The sequence below is a fragment of the Phoca vitulina genome, unplaced genomic scaffold, assembly GCF_004348235.1.
Source record: "Phoca vitulina isolate PV1807 unplaced genomic scaffold, GSC_HSeal_1.0 scaffold2, whole genome shotgun sequence".
Classification (NCBI taxonomy): Eukaryota; Metazoa; Chordata; class Mammalia; order Carnivora; family Phocidae; genus Phoca; species Phoca vitulina.
This window is the reverse complement of record NW_022589705.1, coordinates 181,924-198,715: the sequence shown is the minus strand read 5'-3', so window position 1 is coordinate 198,715 and position 16,792 is coordinate 181,924. Positions and strand designations below refer to the sequence as shown.

The 16,792-nt window shown below is 51.9% G+C and overlaps 2 protein-coding genes across 2 annotated transcripts in view; both read right to left on the bottom strand.

The window, feature by feature from the left end:
- The window catches only part of PIAS3 (protein inhibitor of activated STAT 3), a 14,500-nt gene extending 13,084 nt beyond the window's left edge, over window positions 1-1,416 (bottom strand). The window contains exon 1 of the mRNA XM_032419894.1: window positions 1,353-1,416. The gene's annotated coding sequence lies outside the window, so the exon portion shown is untranslated. The remainder of the gene's footprint in view (window positions 1-1,352) is intronic.
- ANKRD35 (ankyrin repeat domain 35) lies at window positions 552-16,792 on the bottom strand. The gene is made up of 14 exons (XM_032419862.1): window positions 16,691-16,792; window positions 11,501-11,631; window positions 10,624-10,712; window positions 10,205-10,269; window positions 9,322-9,379; window positions 9,060-9,130; window positions 8,646-8,752; window positions 7,784-7,971; window positions 6,876-6,913; window positions 4,727-6,709; window positions 3,070-3,159; window positions 2,025-2,090; window positions 1,353-1,453; window positions 552-815 (listed from the first exon to the last, which is right to left on the bottom strand). The coding sequence occupies exons 1-13, from the start codon at window positions 16,727-16,729 to the stop codon at window positions 1,391-1,393; spliced, it is 2,988 nt and encodes a 995-aa protein (XP_032275753.1). The 5' UTR covers window positions 16,730-16,792; the 3' UTR covers window positions 552-815; window positions 1,353-1,390.

Sequence of the window (16,792 nt, the reverse complement as noted above, 5' to 3'; positions counted from 1 at the left end):
ACATTTTTTTCAGTCTAACAGAACTGGAGACAGGAAGCCGTCTGAGTATCCTTTCCTCCCTTTCCCAAGAATCCGACTTTTCACCCCACTTTGTACCTGGGCAAAGAACACGGACCATGTGAGCCCTTGTGCCTCAGATCTAGATGCATGGTTTGACATACGATCAAATATTTTAGATTGTACAGCTTGAAGGAAATCCAGGCCTCTCAATTTCTCTTCCTTAAAAAAGATTGTGGACGCAGGAATCGCAAGATAGAGAAAAAAGATTAGAGACAGATTTGAGAAAGAGACAGAGTGTCAATCTCCATTTTCACAGAGAGCTGTTTTTCAAACGTGGGTCTTGGCCCATTAGTGGGTGTATTGTGAGCGATATTTTTTCGGTGGAGTAAAACAGCAGAGAATATCATCGAATGAAAATAGTAAGGGTAAATATCATTTCAGGTATATGCACTACGATATAAAGTGTATTTCTTACTGTGAATCATAAAGTTTGAAAGCTGCTGACTTTGGGGGCCATTTGTGATCAAAAAGGAATGAGAATGAAAAAGATTCTTTCCCTCCCTCCCCTTTAAGCAGAGAAAACCATGACACCCAACACCACACTGCCTCCTGCTTTATTTTCCATAGAGCTGGCCTCCATGTGCACCTCCTCTGGTCTCATCAGTGCTGATTCCAGGCTTCAGGTTATCAGGTCTGGGGTCCATAATGTCAGGTGAAACCCCACGCCCCCATCCCCACCACCTGCACCCCCCGCCCCGCCCCGCCCTCCTCCACAGCCTGGTGGAGCCTCTGGCAACCAGGGACGCTCTTACTCCCTGAAAGAAGAAATTTAAGGGTGAAATGCACACACTTCCATCTCCTCGGCGTCCTCCCGCCCATGCCAAGCCACGAAAGGGGATGTCATCCAGCTGGACAGGAAAAGACAGCCACGTGCACAGGGGCAGCAAGAAGAGCCAGGGGTGACTACCCTCTGAATGAATGGTGTGCGAATGAAGGAGAGAGTCTGGGCTTCATAGAGTCCCACCCTGGCAAACAACTTCTTACCACTCTGCCACCATGGCTGCCTCTAGCCTGGGCCTTAGGAGAGCCGCTCAGCAAGTCTTTTCAGTCCCCATCATCCCACGTCAGCCCCCTTCAGTCTGCCTGCTCCCTGATTCCTGCCTCCACCCAGGGAATCCCCAGACTGTGTCTTCTCAACCGACCTCCCTTCAAATGCTTCACGCCCCACAGGGCTCTCCAGGGTCAGCCCCCACTGCATGGGGCAAAAGGAGGCTCCAAGTCCCGTCCCTAAGCCTATTTTCCCAAGTCCTTTCTCCGGGCTCCTTCCCTCATCACCCTGACCCACAACTCACCACAGAGAACTCGCACGTCCCTCAGGGCACCAGCTGCCTCACTCCGCCTGGATGCTGAGGATGCGCAGCAAGATATTGTACACATCTTGTTCCATGTAGCCCTGTAAGTGGGAGGAAGGAAAGAAAGGGAGATGAAGAACAGGAAATGAGGAGAGAAGGCAAGGGAACCTTCTGTGGTTTAGTGGAATGCTATTTCCTCTGTGCCCTGGTTTACGGTGTATGACTTCTCTACGGCTGTCTCCTAGTCTTTACAAGGAAGATAATGATGTCTACTTGCCAGGACTGCTGTGAGCGTTAAAAAAACAATGAATATGAAGCAGAGCACCTGATAGACAACAAGTGTTCGATTCTTTGTAGTTATCATTCTTCCTAATAAAGGAGCAAGCCACCCATCTCTTCTTCCTTGGTGAGGGATAATTTGGCTCAGGATGAAACAGTAAAGGCATAAGGGACAGGAAAAGGCCTTCCAGTGGACCAGGGAATTGACAAGGAGGGGCAAACACCTCTCCCCCCTCACATTCATTGATCTATTGAATGAGATCCAGAGACCTGGCATTGGGACATCTAAAGTTCAGGTTTCCATGAAATGACAGGTATATTCAGGTAAGAGGAGGGATCCCAAACGCAACACCCCCCGCCCAGTGCACTGTCTCTACCTCCTTCCGTGCTCACCTGAGCAGCATTCAGCAGATGGTTCCTATAGGTGGAGATGATCTCTTCGTGGTTCTTCTGGGAATCCTGGGAGCGAGCATCAATGAGAGATCATGTACCCACCCTAGCACACCTACCCTGACACCCCCCCCCCACAACCCCACAGCATGAGGAACAATAGAATGAAGTGGTCAGCTGTTGGTGGGGATGCAAACTGGTGCAGACACTCTGGAAAACAGTATGGAGGTTCCTGGAAAAGTTAAAACAGAACCACCCTAGGACCCAGCAATCACACTACTAGGTATTTATCCAAAGGATACAAACATAGTGATTCAAAGAGCCACCTGCACCCCAATGTTTATAGCAGCTATGTCCACAATAGCCAAACTATGGAAAGAGCCCAGATGTCCATCCATCTACAGATGAATGGATAAAGATGTGGTATATATATATATAACGGAATATTACTCAGCCATCAAAAAGAATGAAATATTGCCATTTGTGACAATGTGGATGGAACTAGAGGGTATTATATTAATCAAAATAAGTCAGTCAGACAAAGATAAATACCATATGATTTCACTCATATGTGGAATTTAAGAAACAAAACAGATGAACATAGGGGAAGGGAAGGAAAAATAAGATAAATACAGAGAGGGAGGCAAAACATAAGAGACCCTTAACTATAGGAAACAAACTGAGGGTTGCTGGAGGGGAGGGGGGTGGGGGGATGGGGTAACTGGGTGATGGGCGTTAAGGAGGGCACTTGATGGAATGAGCACTGGGTGTTCTATGCAACTGATGAATCACTAAATTCTACTCCTGAAACTAATAATACACTATATGTTAACTAAATTGAATTTAAATAAAAATAAAAAAAAAAAAAAAGAAGAAGAATGAAGTGGTCAGCTATGCCATGTGGGCTCCCTTGGCCCACCTCTGGCCCAGCCTGGACCACTGCCTGGCCAGGCCTCTACAATTCCCAGAATCTTTCCCACACATACATCACTTCCATTGGCCACCCTCTTCTCTAGCCGTGTCTATTTCCCCGAGGGCCAGAACATACCTGCAGCTGCAGGGCAAGGCGAGCATTTTCTCCCCGAACCGCTAAGACCTCCGCTGAAAGTTGCTCCAGCTTCTTCAACAATTCCTTGATCTGACACCACAAGGAAAGAAAGGGAACCGATGAGGCCCAAGGCTTTTCCCACCCCAATACCACCCAGGGTCAAGGTCAGCTTCCTTTTAGTGGGTAATATATATGCCATACATATATACATATATGTAATATATGCGAGATATTTTTACACACATTGTCTCAATTAATACTCAAGACAGCTCTTCTTCTGTTCTGAGAAGAACGATACTTCACTGAGGGAAGTATTAGTATCCACATTTTGTAGATAAGGAGACTGAGTTAAGTAACTTGTCAAAATCATGCAGCTAATAAGTAATGAAATAATGATCTGAACCAAGGTCTCTTTGAATTCATGGTCCACGCTCTTAAGTCTGTACTGGATCCTGACCTACTTGTGGCTCTGCTGACCGCTGAGAAATAGAGATGGGTTTTGTTTTTGTGGTTTGTGAGGCTGAGGCACAAACCTGATTAATGATAACCAGCAGTAATAGGAATGGGGGCAGTTGGAATTATAAAACTAGCTAACTTTTATTTATTGAGTGCTTACCATTTACCAAAAATCAATTTGAGTATTTTAAATATAATGTCTTATTAACGTAATCTTCCTGACCAACCTATCATTATCCCCATATTATAGATGAGAAAACTGAGGCTTAGATGAGACTTGGAGGCTTTAGAGAACTCACCCAAGATCAAGCAGTAAGTTTTGAAACTGAATTTCAAACCCAAACAATGTCAGACTACACTATTTTCTTTTGCCCATTTGTCTACCTCATCTTTTCCTTCAACACCAACACAAAATTCCTCCTTTCTTTAATTAGCCCCACCCCACACTGATTGCTACTCTGTATAACATTCCTGCTATTTGCCTGCCCTCTATATTATGCAAAACATATACTCCCGATATTTTTAAATCATTCTACATTTGACCATGTACACAACTTTTAATAAGACATCTGATTTCATTCGTTTTATAGGTGGTTCTAAAATTACTAAATTCATTCGTAAATGGACTTCTGGAGCAATCATTGGGAAGCTCAGGTTTCTAACACAGTGGTTTTCAAATGTTTTTATTTGCTTTGGGGTTCTCTTTGCCAATGGAAATCTTCTGTAGGACTCGCTCTGATTGGAGTGGGAGGGGAGAAGGGGAGCTACAGGCTAGTCTACTTTTCTAACCCCATCAGCCCCCCCCCCTCCTTACCTCCCCAGAACCCTAGCAAAACCCCAGCAACCCACCACATTATCAGGCCTCTTCCTGGGCTAATCTACTTTGTAAGTGAACGTGCTAATAAACCACAGTACTCCAGGGCAGTAGCTAGCTAGCTCGGACCGCACTGCTTCTGAACCCTGAATCCCAAATCGTAGTACTTAAGCCCCCTTCTCTCTTCTGTTTACTCCCTAGCCTCACCTCCGATCTCAACCCCAAATCCCTGAGACCGGGGAGTGGTGATGGTCCTTGCACACAGTGGTCCTCGCCAATGACTGCTGCTCTGTTAAAGGTATTAAGCTGACTAAACGAACATCGATGCAGGTGAGCAACGCCCTAAACGCCCGGACACTTTCCCCGCTGGCTGCCTGGCCGGCTCACCTTGGCCTCCTTGTCCCGGCAAGCCCCGATGAGGTGGTCCACCTTGTCTTTGAACTGCTCGGCGGTCTTCTCAAACTGCTGGGAGCGCGCGCGCATCTCGGCGGCCTGGCGCTCCTGCTCGGCCGCGCGCGCCGCCAGGTCCTCGCTGCGGCGGCGCTCCTCAGCCACCGCCTCGCGCAGCTCCCCCATCTCCCGGCACGCCGCGTTGTACTTCTCCAGCAGAGCCTTCAGCTCCTGGCCCCAAGCCTGGGCCTGGGCCACCAGCGACGCCCGAGTTTTCTCGTGCTGCCGCAGGCCGGCCGCCTCCCGGGCGCGCAGCTCGGCCACTTCCTCGGTGGCCTGGTAGAGCAGCTGCTTCAGCTTCGCGATCTCCTGGCTCTTCCCGCTCATCGTGGCCTGGACGGCCCGCAGCTCTTCCTCCAGCTTCCCCAGGTCCTGCTCCAGAGCGGCCACCTGGAGGAGTGCTGGGGCCTCCGACAAGGTGCCCGGCTGCCCGCGTGGGGCGGGGGGCCCCCGCAGCTGCTGGTTCTCCTCCTCCAGGCGAGCCAGCGCCTCCCCGGCCTCGCGGTGCCGCTCCACCAGGGCGCCGATGCCGGCCTGCAGCTCCTCCAGGCGCTCCGCCGCCGCGCGCCCCGCGCCCGCCTTGCCCACCAGGTCTGGCGGCAGGGAGTCCCACAGCCCTTGGAGGCCACTGCTCTGGGAGGCCAGGCGCTTCCGCAGCTTCTCGGTGGCCTCCTTCTCCATGGCCAGTTCATCCGTCAGCAGCCCCACACTCCGCCGCAGCTGCTGCAGCTGGACCTGCGCCTCTGGCTTGGGAACGAAATCCCGCTGTAGCCGCTGGCTCAGGGACTGCAGCTCCCCCTGCAACCGCTGCCTCTCCTGCCCCAGCTCCCCCAGCTCCTCTAGCAAGTCACCGTTGCTCCGTCTCAGGGCTGCGACCTCCCTCTCCAGCTGTCCCTTTGCCAGACCTCCTCCGGGCATCCGTTCCCCTCCAGGGGCCCCCAGAGGCTCTCCGCGGGCCCCAGGAGACCTCTTCTCCCTCCCTTCATTCTCTTTGGGGATGGTCGCTGGGCCTGCCTTTGGGGCTCCCTGTCTGGGCTCCTGGGCAGGGGCCTGTAATCCTGCCTTTGCCCGATCCAGCCTCACCAGCACCTGCTCCAGCCTGGCCTCCATCTTCTCCCAGGCAGCTGCTGCCGCCTCAGCCCGCGGCGTCCCCAGAGCCCCCTCCAGGACGGGTCTGGACAGAGCCCCCCAGGCAGCATCCTTTTCTCGCCACACGGCAGCCAGCTCCTCACGCAGTTGTAGCAGGAGCCGGGTCATGGCTGCCCCAGGCTCGGGCACTGTGCCTGTTGGGTCCGCCCCGGGCGCCTGGGGCCTCTCTTTCCGACCGGCTGGTGGCTTGTCAGTATGCTCAGGCCCTGGGGCCTGTCCCCCGTTGCTGCTCAGCTGCTGTCCTGTGGCTCTCACAGCGGTCTCACACCTTGGGCTCTGGGGCGCCTCTTGGTCTTCTGGCTGGAACCTTCCGTGGTCTTCACCCTGAGTCGCCCCTGAGGCTGGATCCTCAGCCTTCTTAGACGCTGATACCAGCCTGGCTGCCCACTGCTGCTTCCTTAGGTCTTGAATGCGCTCGGCCAGCAGGCCCAAGGGACAGCCCTGCTCCATGCCGTCTCCCCGGGGCCGGGCCCTAGAGCCCTGCCCTCCCGGAGCTCCAGGCTCTTGAGACAGGAGGAGCCCCAGCTCCCGCGCCTGCTCTCGAATCCGGTTCTCCAGGCCCAGGTAGGCTGCAGCTTGAGCCTTCGCCTCTTCAGTCCGTCGCATTAGCTCTTGCTCCAGCTGAGAAACCTTCCTCTGCTCCTCTTCATACCTCCACTTCCACTCATCTGAGCATGGGTCTTCCTCTTCCTCTTCGTCCTGCTCCTCCCGGGGCTCGGCTCTCCCCGGGCTCTTAGGTGGAGAACCCTCCTGAGGCCCACATGGAGAGGCCTACGGAGAAAAAGGAACAGTGAACAAAAGACAGGCAGCTAGCCTAGCCCCAGGGAGGCCTTTCTTCTCTCAGACTATCTCGATGCCCGCAAGGATCACTACCTGGGGGAGACCCCGGTGGGACAGCCTGGGGTGGGGCAGAAGCAAAAGGCACACAGGGGCTTACCTGGGAGACAGGATCTGGATGTTGAACAAGCCCCTGACCTATATGAAAAAAACATGGGGAAAATGAGAGTGGAGACAGGCCCTTTTGAGCCCACACTTTATCTTCAGACTTTTTCTGAGAGGAACAGTCCCCCAGTGTGATGACTCTTCCCACACATGTCTTTGTGGCGCCGGGAGCCACCCCTGATGAATGGGTCCCCAAGTATCTAGCATCCTTGGTTCCCTTATCCCAGAGATGGGCCAGCTCATTCATGTTGTTTGCTCACTCATTTGTTGGACATTGTGCCAGGCATTGATGGGCACCAGGACCTCAGTGGTGAGCAAAACAGCAGTAGCCTGTCATCTGAGGGGTTTCCAGTCTAGTAGGGGAGATGGAGAGTGACCAGCAAACCACACAAATAGAAATACAATTACAGCTCGCAAATGCTAGCTAGCAGTAGTACGAGCCACAGTGGCCTTCAGGGGGAGACAAGGCTGCTTTAAGGCATTTTGTGACCAGGCTTTTGGGAATTGGGGGCCATTTCACAGTAGCAGCAATAAATAAGTTAAACTCTCAGGGCACCTGGGTGGCTCAGTCGTTAAGCATCTGCCTTCGGCTCAGGTCATGATCCCAGGGTCCTGGGATGGAGCCCCGCCTCGGGCTCCCTGCTCAGTGGGAAGCCTGCTTCTCCCTCTCCCACTCCCCCTGCTTGTGTTCCCTCTCGCGCTGTGTCTCTCTCTATCAAATAAATAAATAAAATCTTTAAAAGATAAAATAAATAAAAAATAAATAAGTTAAACTCTCAACTAAAGTGACAATTATTCGTCAGAGGGATTATTTTTATGGGAATAAAAGGCATTCTAAGAAGCTTCTTGGATCCTAAGGCTATCAAGGAGAATTTTGAAGTCACAGAAGGGACTGGGCTTTACCTCCCTGCTGCCCCCGCCGGTTCAGAGCCTGCCGCAGTAGCCGGCACAGCGCCCCGTCTTGTGTGCGGAGAGCATAATGCAGAGCGTCGTGCCCCATGCTGTCCGCTGCCCCTGCATCCGCTCCGTGGCTCAGGAGCAGTTCGGCCACCTCCGCGCTGCCTTTCTCACAGGCCAGGATCAGAGCCGATCTGTGGGTTGGGACAAATCTGGGCATAGGCTTTCCCCCCAGAAATCTAGCAGTCCTGCTTCCAGAAATCCCACTCACAGAGCCAGATCTCACTCCATGTGCCAAGGAGAACCGCAGACCCACGCCAGCCAACGGCAGAGCATTAGATCAGACCAGAACTTTTCAAATGCCCCGCCTTGGAGCTGCAACATCAGAAAGCCGGGAGCCAAGTAAAAGGGCTCTCTTTTCATCTTTTATATATTGAGGTTCTGCATAAATTCTTTATTGGAAAAAGGATTCCATTGCTTAGAAGATAGTTTGAAAACCAGTAAACTGAACTAATGGATCCAGAAGTATTGATTCTACTTCCAGAGTCATCTATGCCAGGAAGATGGTGGTGGTAGCAGCCGAATAGGAAAGTCTAAGGAAAACTTTCTCAACTCCCCGAGAGGAAAAGTGCAAAGTAGCAGGCAGCTCTTCCAAACAACTGCTCGGAAGGAAGGAGGTTCCCAAGAAAACAGAAACCAATCTTTCTTCCGCAAAACACACACACACACACACACACACACACACACACACACGTGCACGCCCATACACATGCACACACATGCCCATACGCACGCACACACTTGCCCAGTGGCTCATTTCTAGAGTGGTCAGTGTCTGGCTGTGGGCTGGGGAGATGGGAAGGCTCACTTGTCGTCCTTGTCCGTGACATTAACTCGGGCACCTCTCTGCAGTAGCTGTGAGCAGATAGCTGCGTGACCACCCAGCGAGGCAATCATCAGGGGTGTCCTTCCGTCCTGCACAGAGTGTGGGAAGGGAGTTCATGAGGAGCCAGGGGGAGCCAGGGGCTTGACAATTCTACCCACTGCCCTTTTCTAACACCTCTCCAGAAAAAAAGCCCAGATGCAGGGGCTAAATGCTGTTTTCTGAAAGGTTCGAAGCTCTCCAGAAGATAAGGCCTGACCTCTCTGTGAGGAAAAGGAGGAGGAGCAGGGGGGAGAAGGAAGCGGGGCTGTGCACAAGCCCCGGTCCCAGAGCTTAGCCAGGCAAGCTCAGAGAGAGCAACAGCCTCCCCGTGCGGGGCCCCGCCCAGCTGACACTCACGTTATCTTGGACGTCCAGGAAGGCTTCATGGTCACACAGCAGGAGCACACTTGAAGCACAGCCAGAGGAGGCTGGGAGGGTTGAGGGGTGATAGGGTGAAGGACAAGCAAGAAGGACACCTAGTCAGACTATGACCCAGCATTCCCTCCAACCATTTCAGCAGTCAGCCCTGGCTTGCCCTGCTCTCCAAACGTCGTCCTCCCCTCCCTTTCTGCCCTGTGGTCCCTGCAGCCCTGTGTCCCAGCGGTCCCCTGGCACACACCTGCCCAGTGCAACGGACTACGATTTTCTGCATCCACAGCATCTTCATTGGCACCATGCTGCAAACAGCCACAAAGGGAAGCAGCATGGGGCATGTCGGTACCGTCCTTATCCCATCTGCCCCCCCCCCCCCCCCCCCCCCCGCTGGCTCACCAACTTCCATAGTACTATGGGGAGGGGAAGGAGGACCGTGGCTCTGGCCAACTACTAGGCAAGCCCAGTCCACTCCTTGCAGATGACAGGCAGCCTTGAATTTCAGCCCCTGTTCTTAAACCTAGGGCCTAAGAAAAATCAGATTATAGACAAATAAGCATGTTAGGGAAAGTGACACCTGAGGCCATGCGTGGTACTTTAGGATACGAATTGGGGAACTTGGAAAGCTCCGGGAAGAACAAAAGCAGAACAGCCCTTTGCCCAGTGGCCTGTTGAACTGTGCCTTTGTGCGTTTGGAGACCGGTTTATAGATTGCCTGTGTGTCATTTCACATATATATTTCTCTTAGTGCTCCTAGACTGCAAGCTCCTTAAAAGCAGGCAGTGGAAGTTTGCATTCATTTGAACCCCTCTGGCCTCCTTCCACCTGCCCAGCCTCTCAGCACTTGGTCCGCGCAGGGGCTCTGCCGAAGGCATACGGATGACTGGCCAGCAGTCCCCGGGGACTCTGCTTTAGGACCTGCCCTCAAGGGCCGCCTTAAGCGTGGTATCTGCACATAGTAGGTGTCACATAAATGTTTGTGAATTGATGAGTACAGGATTACCACCTCTCTTACTGGGGATGAGAGCGGTCCATTTGACCAAAGATTGCATGTGACTACAAGACCAAGTTAGAAGATTCTGGGCCCCCTTCTTCCCTTCACGAAAGCAGTATTGCGAGGTTGCTCTTACCTGCAGCAGGACTTTGACACATTGTGGCTGGCAAGAGATGGTGGCCAGGTGCAGGGCAGTGCTGCCTGGAAAGAGAAAGAGGGGGAGATGGAAGGTGGGAGGCCCCCTGCATGCCGGTGACTCACAGGGAGGGAAGGCAAGAGACGCACAGATAATCAGGGGAAGATTAGAGAGAGAAGCTCTCAGCGCCACGGGGCCAGAAATTCCTGTTCCCCGAGTGCCTGGTACCTGCGGTGGAGGTGGGAGCGGAGGTGAGGTCAAGCCAGCTTGCAGGGAGGGGAGCCCTGGAAGGATGCTGGCCAGACCTGACGAGGAGAGCAGTGGGGGGGCTACAGCTGGAACCTCCAGGAGCGGGCCCCCACCACGGCTGCTATAAAGGGAGAGGCCCGCCGCGGGGCCCAGCGCACGGGCTAACTCACCGTCCTCATTCTTGCTGTTGATGTCAGCCCCGTTCGCAAGCAGTATGGTTAGACATTCTGTCAGGCCTTTGGAGGCTGCCAGATGGAACCTGCCAGAATCAAGGCCAAGGAGCAGAAGGATGAGGGGACCAGGGGATGAGGGATACGAGACTCTTCCTAAGCACTGCCTGCCATGCTCCTTCACCCCAAAGCCAATCCCCAAAGCAGACAAGGAAGTTCCCCCAGTCTGACTTCCTGAGGAGAAGGCCCTGTGGCTTACTGTCACAGAGCCAGAGGCAGCTGGAAGCGAAGGCAGAAGTAAGAGCTACACAGGCCTCAAGCAACCCAGACTATTGCACGGGCGTCCACGGAACACATAACTACCTGTTGCTCTCACCACACGACCCTTAACAGACTGGACTGTCATAGGAGGAGGCAGCCAGAGCAGAGCAGAGGGCTGGACATTGGAAGGGACAAGGGATAATATCCGTCTCGTCCGAATCACTCCGTCTAGCCCTGTGATGCTCGTGGCCACTACCACTTTGTTCCTAACTTCCCAAACTACACACCCTCCTACTTGTGCAATAAATAAACACTGTATTTAATGAATGTACCAGTTTTCTGTTTGTTTCATGGGCTTTGTGTCCTTTTTTTTTTTTTTTTTCTGCCAGTTTTGTCAATCTGGGCTGTGAGACGGGTCAGACTCAGAGACAATATCTCTTCCCTCACTGTGTGCAGCACTTGATACGTAGCAAACACTGATGGATACGCTTGCTGATTAAGACAAAAAGGGCTCTGGGGTTGTAGGCCTTCCTGGTCCTACCTCATACTGGGATTTAAGGCTTTTAATGGGAACCACATATCAAGGCGGGGGGGCAGCTTGGGAGGGCTCACTTACGGGGACTGGCCGTTCAAGTTCAGCTTGGTGGGTCGGGCCGACTTCCTCGAGGCCAGGGCCGCCACGCGCCCCACATCGCCCCGCTGCACCGCGTCCAGCAGCTTCTGATCACGGCGGTTCCATCTCTCCACCTGGTCCGGGGCCACAGGTTGTGTGAACACAGGCGGCGGGGTTGGGGTGGGAAAAGGAAGGAAGGAGATGGTTAGGAAGCCCGGCAGGGGAAAGGGGACATCCGTATGCCACTGAGAAACTACCGCTGGTTATTGTCAGTCCTGGATCAAAAGGTGCTTGGACTCCTGGATTAAAAATCTTGTTCTAGTACTGAATGCATGGTATTTTAGATGTCCTTTTTTTTTTTTTAAATCATCATGTGATTATTGTTGTTAGGTGCACAAGCTCAGAGCAATCCTAGCCATGACGCCGTTCCCTTTTGCTCTCTAGGTCTTGCTGGAGCAAACTGAGCCACACTGACCACTCCCGGTTGGGCTCACATTACCTCTCACCTCCCCAGGCTGCTCTGCTTCTTGTCCTCGGATTTATGAGAAATCAAGGCACCTAGCTTCGCATTACAGCTAGGAGTCCAAATACCCAGCCATACCATCTCTGCTGTTTGGCTTTGGGCCCCAAAACTAGGCGGGGAAGCAGAGTTTCTGTTTTCCCATCTCGTTTCTATGCCCTTTAGCTGGTTGGCCTTCCCCTTCCTAGGCACAACCACCTAAAGGCAAAGATAGGTCTCTAGCTAGGCCTGCAGACGCAGAAAGAGGCAGCTCCCCTGCTCCTCCCTCCCCTGCCCTCCCTCCTCTTTTCTCTGCCAGGGAGCAGCTGTCCCAGGCAAAAGCCACACCTAGGCATGCATTGTTCTATCATTCCAGCTTGACTTCCGCAGGGGGTGGTGGGGTAATTACAATAATTGAGGTATCACAGGGCGTGAAAGAGAGCCGTGTAAAAACACCCAGGGCTGAAAGTACAGAACGGCCTGGTTGGCTCCAGAGAGGGAAAGGGAAAGGAAGAAGGGATGCAAAAGTCTGTAGGATGGTGAAAAGGGTCCTGAATGAATATTATGTCAGCAGGCCTGAGTTCAGGGCCTGGGTCAGCTACTTTCTCAGCTATGTGACCCGGGGTAAGCGATTGAACACCTCTGTGTCCTCATCTCTAACATGTGGGAAATAATAACTACCTCGTCACGTTGTGAGCATTAAATGAGCTAACCTCATATAAGGTATATAAACTCTCTTTGTAAACTGGAAAAAGCCATGCAAGTGTGTGGTATTCTTATAACCAAACAGGAAGTGGTGAAGGATTGGTGGTGGCACTTTACATTTTATGAGGTGTAATCTCAACAAGAAAGAGGCTTTGGGAGGAGGTGGGAAAAAATAGGGTCTACGGAAAAATAGGGTCAAATAACTAATTTTCAAATACTGTTTACCTAGCCAGGGCAAATTATGTAGCAAAAACAGGGAAGATTTGAAATGTCCAAGCCATAAAATGATCTGGGGCTAGATGGATTCTAAGGTAATACTTGTAATTCTTCACAGCCGTTTCCAGGGCTATTTCAATTAGCCTCTCAACATCCCTGGAAAGGAGTTGGGGCTGATATTATTGGATCTATTTGAAAGCAGAAGAAACTGAAGCACACTGAGGTTGAATAACTGTCTGGGGTCACACCACAAAATGGGGGCAAAATTGAGATTAGAACCCCGGCAACGGGGCGCCCAGTCCCAGTTCGCACCACCAGACCACACACACTACTACAGAGCTCTGGAAGAAGGTTTACTTATTACCATGTAAACAGTCTAAGAATGCCTCCAGGCCAAAGCCACCCACCCCCAGACGCTACTCCCCGCACAGAGAAGAGTCTCCAAACAGGTTAACTCTCAAAGCACAAAATAAGCCAGATGACTGCTCCATAAACCAAACAGACTCTGGGATCTAGGAACATGTCATCCCATGTCCCTTGGGGACCAGTTACCCTCAGAAAAAGCAGGAAGCTACAATTATGCCTCCACCACAGGACACTGCCATCAGTTGACTTCAGTCTGAAGTTCTCTGTTCAAAATCCGGATTCTATCACTTCCTACCCTTGTGAATTTCCGCATGTAACAACTTCTCGGAACCTCAGTTCCCTAATGATGTAACAGGCCACAAAGCACCTAACATTGTCTGCCACATAGTCAGTGCACAATCCCCATCCTTCTCAGCCTTGCTGGGCACATTTTGGATGTGCCAGCAATTCTGGGTTCAGAATTCTCCATACAGGGGCGTGAGAGGAAGGGATCTTGCTCGTATCAGCCAACGTATAACAGCCAGGCTGTAGAGACGGTAAAGGTGCTTCCTAGCAATGTAGATACTTTTCTTTCCAGCTAGACAGCTCTAAATCCACCTGATGTATTTCCCATAATCTTGTTCTACTAAGAGGAATTTAGAATAGGTGGAAATTCGTCATGGCCACACCTCTGCAGAGCTAGGGTGAAGAAGGACAGAGGGATGCTTCCAAACTCGAAGATCCATCCATTGCTCATCCCAGCACCTCAGAAAAGAGGCGCTGGATTACCATCACAGCCTCGGGGAGCAATCACCACATCAATCAGCAGACTCAAAAACAAGGATAAGCTTTGTATTTCTGTAGCCAAGACTAGGGGGCTTTTGTAGAACTAATTGCAGCCTCTCCTAATCTCTGGCTGTGTGCCTATAAGCATCCTATTGAGATGGAACACACCAACAGTAGAGAGAGAAAGAGTGGCTACACTTGTAGGACAGGTGAGTGGAAACGGAAAGGCTGCCTAGAGGAACCAGGAGCTGACTCTCAGGTTTTTAGTTTTTCGGTTTTTTTTTTAACGCAACTGACATTCCTCTAAGCTGATTCAAGTGCCAAATATTTAAAGCTATTTTCTGGTCCACTTCCTACGTAGGTAGAGTAAGCTAATATGTAAGACACCCTCAAAGGCATCCTCTGTTTGACTAAAATAAAATGAGATCATAAGAGCTGTGTGTGTGTGTGTGTGTGTGTGTGTGTAGCTTCCTATATTCTGGATAACTTAGATTAATTTGAAAATGATCACTGACCTGTCAGTCCTGATCTCAATCGAAGGACGCAGGGCTCTGGCCCTGGACACAGGGGTGGGAGTGGAGACAGGCAGGGGCAATCGTCTGGCATGACTGGGAAGCCAGGCTTTGGGAGTGGCCAAGAAGGCTGTCGCACTATTTCTCTGACAAACGGGTTCAGAGTGGTTAGCCGCCCAGGGAGTGGAGGAATTTATCGTAAGGGTGAGGAAGTTTCAGGAGGAAACAATTTGCAGCTGACACTGGCCTATTTTTAAGTTCTTTTTGATCCCATCCTGACTGAGAAAACAGTTTTCTTTCCAACTAGATAGTTCTAAATCCACCTGATTTACTTCCTATAAGCTTGTTACACTAAAGAGAGTTTCGAACGGGTGGAAATTCCTCATGGCCAAAACTCTGTAGAGCTGGGGTGAAGAACAGAGGGAGGGATATTTCCAAATTCCAACATTCAGTCCATTGCTCACTCCAGAACTTTGGAAAGACTGGAGACCAAGGATTGGAGAATCAGGAAAAATGAAAAAATCTCCCCATCCCTAAGGGCAGGCAGACTCCACAGACCTGAAAGGGAAGGGCAATGCAGAGGACTTTCAGTCACTAGGGAAGGATCCGTGTGAATAAGAAAATCATTATCAGTTAAGACAGAGTCTGCATTGCCTCATTTTCTGGTACCTATACTAATCATCCAGTAAATGCATTTTGATTGGTTGAGCTGTGTGTGTGGAGACTACGTGAAGAAGCAATCACAAGTGGGACAAGGACAGGCCTCAACAGAGTTCCTACTCTTGCCTCATAGCTCGCTCACTTCCAAGCTTCTGTGGCCTGCCCTTGAAGAGTGTGAGCTGAGCATTTCTCATGTTTGCTTATGAATGACACCAGTAAATCGGGTTAGGCTACGTAATATTCCCACAGGTCGTTGGCTACCTCACTTCTAAATGAGCCATAATCCCAATCTCCACAGAAAATGCCATCCCCAGATAGGAGGTCTCTCTATAAGAGATCTGCAGGGAAAAGAGCTACACTCTCTCTCTGTGCCCCACCTTCTGTAATTGGCCTTGCATTGGGTTCTGGGAGAACGTGGGGAGTAGAGTGACTTCTACTGGGAACTCTGAGTGCATCCACTCTATCCTCTTCTCCTACTGTCGCCTTTCCCCTCAACTCAGCCCAAGGAGGCAGAGTACAAGCCCTAAGCAACTGGGTGAGGGTTTAGAATGAAGGAAGATTCTGGGGAGAAGCAGGCAGAAGGCCTTGACTGGCCCAAGAGCCAGTCTGATAACCAGACACTGCAGTGAGCTGGCCAGGGTGGATTCTGCAGGCAACTTACCCAGTTCCTTGGGGAGCAGCCAGCCAACTATGCCTCCTCTGCCAGGGCCTGTCAGGATGGTGGACTGCAAGATTAACCCACAGAGAGCAGGCAGGAGGAGATCGGGGGGAAGGGGGGAAAGTGGTGTGGGACAACCACCGAGAAGAGAGGCGCAGAGGTTGATGGGGGGGCAGGCGGAGGCTGCTGGTGTGGGAGCACCAGTTGGAAAGAGGGTTGGAGTGATGTCAGCCAGTGGTGCTGATGAGAGAACAGGAGTGGAAGGGGCATGGGGCGAGATGGGGGCAGGGACAGAGTAGACTATGAACCAGGGCTAGGGGAAGGCACGGGCCTGGGAGTTTGCTGGGCCGAGAGGAAACAGCAAGGATAGAGCCCTATGGGAGGGCAGAATTGTGAGGACAGGTCAGGGCTGAAAATGGGGCCGTGGGGCAGGACTTGGGGCATAGAGCAGAACTTGGGGCTGAGCAGGGGCTGGGGATAGGGCAGATGCTTGGAGGTGTTCAGTACTGGGAGAGAGCAGAAGTAGACAGGGGCTGCAGGAAACATCTCAGGAGTTGGGGGTGTACATGCTAGTAGGACAAGAAAGGGCCAACGGAAAGGAACGTGGGGAGGGCAGAGGTTAGGAAGGCAAGTCAGAGGCCAGGGCACAGGGCCTTGAGGAAGGCAGGGCCGGCAGGCTGCATTGCAGGAGTGGAAGCACTGGAAAGACCCAGAAAGAGAAAAGGCGATGGTGCATGAAGACGGGATTCAAGACTTCTGTCACCGCAGGGCTCGGACCCCAGCCCCGTCCTCCCAAACATTTTGGCACCTACCGCCACCTGTGAGCTGGAGCAGGAGAAGAAGCGCTTCATGGCCGGGGCCGGGGCCACGGGGGGCCGGGGACGCCCGGAGAGCGGGGCTACAGTTTCCCAAAC